Source organism: Dendrobium catenatum, unplaced genomic scaffold, assembly GCF_001605985.2.
Source record: "Dendrobium catenatum unplaced genomic scaffold, ASM160598v2 original_scaffold_268049, whole genome shotgun sequence".
Lineage (NCBI taxonomy): Eukaryota > Viridiplantae > Streptophyta > Magnoliopsida > Asparagales > Orchidaceae > Dendrobium > Dendrobium catenatum.
The window spans coordinates 493,107-498,886 of record NW_021586447.1 but is presented as its reverse complement, the minus strand read 5'-3'; the positions used below and the strand labels follow the sequence as shown (position 1 = coordinate 498,886).

Sequence of the window (5,780 nt, the reverse complement as noted above, 5' to 3'; positions counted from 1 at the left end):
ATGAACTTCTCCGATTGCCCCTTCTCTCTCTCTAGCCTCTTCTGCCCCGAAGACGGCACCCACATTGCTGCCGACGACGAAGAAGATGACGAACTCAGCAACCTCAACATCTTCTTCACCGATTCTTCCCTCTCCCAAGCAGACGACGAGTACATTGGCACTCTCGTCTCCAAAGAGAGCTCTTTTCTCTGCGATGACCTCTGTACATCGGAAACTTCTCTGCTCCGCGACAGATCCGAATCCGTCCGCTGGATCCTCAAAGTGAGTTAACCATTGCGACTAATTTTGAAAAATTCATTTTTTTTTATTTTTTGCGTGTTTCTGCTCTGATTCAGATGAAATCCTGCTTCCGATTCAGTTCTCAGACCGCTTACCTCGCAGTAACTTATATGAACCGGTTCTTCGCCCGGCGGACAATCGATGTAAAAATGTCACCTTTTTGTTATTTGATTTATCTTCCAAGTTTTATAAATATATAGTTCTCCACCTTTCATTGATTAGGAAGGGAAGAACTGGGCAACGAAGCTTTTGTCAGTGGCTTGTTTATCCTTGGCTGCAAAGTTGGAGGAGTGCTCGCCGCCATTGTTGTCTGAGTATTGCTTAGAAGATTACTGGTTCACTAGCGAATCGATTATGAGAATGGAGCTCCTCGTTTTGGATACGCTGGAATGGAAACTAAACTCAGTGACGCCATTTGCCTACCTTTGCTATTTTGCATCAAAGTTTAATTTTGATCATTGCTCCAAGGATCTATTCTCTAAGGCCATTTCATTCATTTTTGATATTCTTCAAGGTGCTGAATTTTTGCTGTTCTAGCCTCCCAAGTATCTGATTTTTTTCAAATAAAAATGTCATTTTTATGCATTTTAATCCCAATCCAGCTATGAACTTGATGGATTACCGCCCTTCAGCAATAGCTGCGGCGGCCATTTTGGCTGCATCAGGTGACGAGGTAACAGAGAAACTATTGAAGTCTAAGATGCGCTCAGTCTCCCTGTCAGAATCTTTCGAAGTAGTAAGCTAAATAGTCCATATACTCCCTCTTCTCGTTTTCCGAACGGGATAGAAATATAATCTCGATTCAAAGACATTATTTTATCTGTTATTTCTTGTCACAGGAGCAGGTTTTCTCCTGCTACAATGCAATGATTCAAGAGTCCATCAAGAAGGAGAAAATTAGACCCATAAAATCTTCATTTTCAGTACATGTATCAGAAAATTGTTCTAAGCGCAGAAAAATGAATTGATTACGTAAATCTTATCAGATTTTAGTTGATTAAGATTGCAGGTTTTAAACAAATCTTTCTCTAACTGTTTGCTGTAAGAAGAAAATGGAAAGATGGAAGAGAAAGTAAATCTTTCTTTTACAAAGTTGCAAAAGCTGACAGTCCTTGCGAGGGATGGAGATGTAAAGAAGTCATTGAAGAGTATATATTAGTAGTCTCTCAGATTGAAAACTGGATCATTTTGGTTCATATATAGCTGTTGTTAATTCCTTCATAAAATTTCCATATTTATTTTGTTGAATTTCTATTGTGGATTTGTTCTTTTGCTGATATGTAAGGAATCTGATGGGCTCAGAGAGGCATGGGAGTGTTTTAAATTTTTGCTTTATTTATGTTCTTGAAAAGACTGAAGCAATGAGGAGAGTGTTGGTGTGTAACAGCTAGAAATGGGGAAAAGGTGAAACTATTTGTAATTTGATTTGTTTGAATTTTAGAATGAATGGTGATGATTTTTGTTATTTTTTTTTTAATTCTACTGTCATAAGCTTCGTTTGGGACGGCTTTCTTACTGTTTCTTAAAGCAGTTTTTTAGTATTAAAAAATTATTTTAAAAAGCAGTAAGAAATCTATCCCAAACGAAGTCATGATATGGCAAATGAAATTAGTTTGGGACAGAGAAATGAATGTTGGTTCATATATGTGCTCCAACATGAGCATGTGGGTCATTTGATATTTGATCATAACATAACAGTTTCTTTTGCAGATGTATGGACAACACAACTATAATTGTTACAAATAGGCTTTCATACCTGTTTAGTTGTGAAGCTTAACTTTTTTCCTAATAAGAAGACACGCTTCATAGGTTTAATTATAGATCTTCAATGAAGATTATTTCATTAAGGGGGTTTTAAGTATTTTATTTTATTATCAAATGTCTTGAATTCTTGGCAAAAGAGGGTGACATTTTTTTTTAGTGGGATAAAAGAATTATGATTGTAATTCTCTATGATCGAATCATAAGAAAATATATAATAGTTGCATGCTAGAGTATTCACGATAATAAAGAGAAAATGAGAGAGAGAGTTTAAGTCTTAACATTTATTTGAATTTTTAGCACACAGATAAAAGAGGATTTGTAAGTGTCATTGGAGTTATTTTGTGAAAAACTCGATAAAAAGAAAAAATCAAGTTTTCTAACCTAGTGAAAATGATTCAACTAGTATATGTTATCCATCATAAATGATATCTTTCACGTAATTAGGGAATAAGTTAATATAATATACTAGATATAACCTCTATGGATTGGATTCTATGTTGGAAGTTGGAAGAGATTTATGGCTGGAGAGTTGTAATCAAGAGATAATTTGTTTTTCATTATTTCATTTCCTTTGAAGAGAAAAAATTAGACAACATGAAGTCTAGTATAAATCTTAGTGTTGATGTTGAAAGTCAAAATTGGTGTCGACTTCCTCCTTATAGGAAATGGCGTGCATCAACATTGTTGGTGATAATTAGCTTATGTTGGTGTAATAAGAGGATCAACTAGTAAGGCTATGTTGGTTGGATAATATAGTCGAATAACGATGTTGATAGAGTAATAATCGAGCGTTGGAGCTTGGAGGACCATATTTACACGATGGTGGTTGGAAAATTTTAGTTGGGCTAGATGATTAGAAGTCGGGTAAAGTGGATAGAGGATCATAGTTAGGAGATGATGGTGCGAATATCGTAGTATAGGTGATCAGAGAACCATAGTTAAGTGACATTGGTTGGAATATTGTAGTTTGACAATGGTGGTGAGGTGATCATAATTGGGAGACGGTGGTCGGAGGATCATAGTCAAGTGATTGTGATTGAGTGATCATAATTGGATGATGGTCGTTTGAGGGTCATTGTTGGGAAATAGTGGTTAGATGATCCTAATTAGAAAGTAATAGTCAAAGGGCTATAGCCGGGTGATAGTGATTAGATGATCATCATCTAGCAATGATAGTCAGAGGGATGTAGTTGGGTAACTATGGTTGGAGAACCATAATTATAATAACCCAAAGTTTAAAATGAACTTATTTGAAAAACATAAAAATTCTAAAGTGGAGCATTGTGACAATGTGCTTTAGAGTTCAGCTATACTAAAGATACTATGATGTCAAAAGCTGCCACTGCGATTTTAAAGGATCTATTCTACATGAATTATAGATTCAACATGCATGGCTACAACGTTAGATCATGAGAGCAATGCAGGGTGATAGGAGCGCGGCAACGCCAGACACTAAAATGAATTTAATATATATTTGATCTAAATCCCTGCCACCACCTCACTCCCTCCCTTATTCTTGTTTGCTTGACCAGGAAGGAAAGGAAAGAGGAGGGGAAGAGAAGGGAGAGATGAGAGGAGCGAGAGAAGAGAGATGAATCGCTACGGATTTTTTTCATCCAAAACCCCTATTACAAATTTTGTTATATTTGAAATAAGTGAATATATTCTACTCATATTTTCAATGGTTTTAGTTTATACAAGTTTTATCTCTCTCAAATCAACAAAAAATGTATTTTCTTCTGGGTTATTGAACTTCTACCATGTAACATTTTATATATGATAGATATGGATTGTGTGAGCATTTTGACTATTACATTATTCAATTTCATCGGATAAAATGCAAGTTATGATTTTTTTAAATTATTGTCTAGTGTATACATATTGCATTTCATATATTAAAGGGAGACTGATACAATTGATATAAGATGAATGTGACATTTGCATGTAAGCAAGGAAGATTGATTGTTAACACTATAATTAATGTGGGTTGACTCTTAAAATTTATTATCCTACATAAGAGGATAGGCTAATGTGCTTTATTTAAAATAAAATATTTGTGGTGTGATTCTAGTTGTAGCCTATAATTGATTGACCGAGTTACGTCGACGAGTAGAGAGTGACAACTCTTAACTAACTATTGAAAGTCACATGTGAATTGACTTAAGATAATGAATAATGATGGTAAGATAATGGTTGATGATCAACTAGTTTACATTTGAGGTTAAATTAAAGACAGATGACTAATTGGATGATGGTTGTAATATAAGGATGAAAACATCACATTAAATTAAGTGAATGTCCTACATTGCTCTTCACAATTGTATTCATGATTGCATTAATATGATAATACATTGAATTAATTGATAGATATAACTATTGGACTGATTGATAGATATAACTGAAGTCGTACTAACAAAACTAACATTGATATTTATACAATATAAAATAGCATGTCCATTAATTGATCATCCTTTTTACTGATTTCATATGATTTGATAGATCTCTTTTAGTTTTGCTGATCATATTGGTTTTACTATTGATTGATACAGATTTTATAGATTGATTATTGCTTATATGTATATACTATTTATTTTTAATTGATATGGACTGAAATTGGAGTATGCATATTGATTCTTTTGCCTAGCATTGCATCCATCGATAAGTTTTGGTTATTTGCTGGGTTATGCTCTCGTTATGTTATTTTATATAATTTTAGGTAAATGTAAGGAGCATGCATCATGATGCTAAAGAGTGATGCTAGTTTAGTTCTATTTTATGCACTTTAATTTTATATATATTATTGTGGATTTTGGACTTTGAAACAAAATATGAATATCGATTATAGTAATATAATTATATTTTTTGTTTATAATTATTTTTTACTAATGCAATTAGTCAGATTTGATTGTAAATGAATAGTGATAGTTAATTGAATTGTAAGAAGAACGATAAATGAATAAAAGGAAAAGAGATTAAAATTTCCACTTTAATCACATGGAGTGACAATAATTGGGCAAAGATAGTTGGACATTATAGTTGGACGATAGTGGTTGAAGGACAGTAGTCAAACGATGGTGGTTGGATGGTCATAATTTGGTGATGGTAGTTGGAGAACTATAGTCGAACAATGGTAGACGTGTGGGGTTTTGATGGCTGTGGTTGGGTGGTAGTTCTAAGATAATGATTGGGTGTGGTCTGACAACGGTCGTTCAATGGGGATGATTGGACGATGGTGGTTTGATGTCATTGGTCAATATGAGGTGGTGTGTCGACAGTGATTTGATGATGGTAGTCAGACTATAGTGGTTCAATGGAGCTCTGAGATTTTTCAAGCCTTTAAGCTTTCTTGACTCTCAAGGTCCAAGCTTGATTCATGTTAAGAGCGGGCACCTATTTATATATTTTTGAAGTGACATGTCTAGTAAATATAGTCAAAATTTAAAATACTCAATCAAATGGCCGTCCCAAACGAAGCCTAAATTTGTAAGGCCTAACTGCAAAATTTTGATTTTTAAAGCTCACTTTTCAGTCACAGTTATGAGCCTTTAAAAGTTATAGAATATGATGCGACATAGAATTATAAGAAAACTTCATCATTTTCTTCCTTTTAATCAGTTAAGCCAAACCAAACTATAATTTCAATGAAATATTATGAATCATCTAATAAAATTTTATATTTCAATGTAAAATTTATAAATTTTAAATTCTTAGTATTTATTTAAAACAAACTAATCCCA

At 33.7% G+C, this 5,780-nt stretch overlaps 1 protein-coding gene across 1 annotated transcript; it reads left to right on the top strand.

Annotated features, from left to right (window-relative positions):
- On the top strand, positions 1-1,247 carry LOC110104844 (cyclin-D5-2-like). The gene is made up of 5 exons (XM_020834111.2): positions 1-261; positions 336-422; positions 502-793; positions 882-1,015; positions 1,119-1,247. The coding sequence occupies exons 1-5, from the start codon at positions 1-3 to the stop codon at positions 1,245-1,247; spliced, it is 903 nt and encodes a 300-aa protein (XP_020689770.1).
- Positions 1,248-5,780: the final 4,533 nt, after the last annotated feature.

What these genes read in the sequence shown, in the direction of transcription:
- LOC110104844 (XM_020834111.2), top strand. Translation starts at nt 1, where the DNA reads ATGAACTTCTCCGATTGCCCCTTCTCTCTCTCTAGCCTCTTCTGCCCC. An exon ending in CCGTCCGCTGGATCCTCAAA is followed by an intron (nt 262 to 335) that starts GTGAGTTAACCA and finishes GCTCTGATTCAG; the next exon opens with ATGAAATCCTGCTTCCGATT. An exon ending in TCGCCCGGCGGACAATCGAT is followed by an intron (nt 423 to 501) that starts GTAAAAATGTCA and finishes TTCATTGATTAG; the next exon opens with GAAGGGAAGAACTGGGCAAC.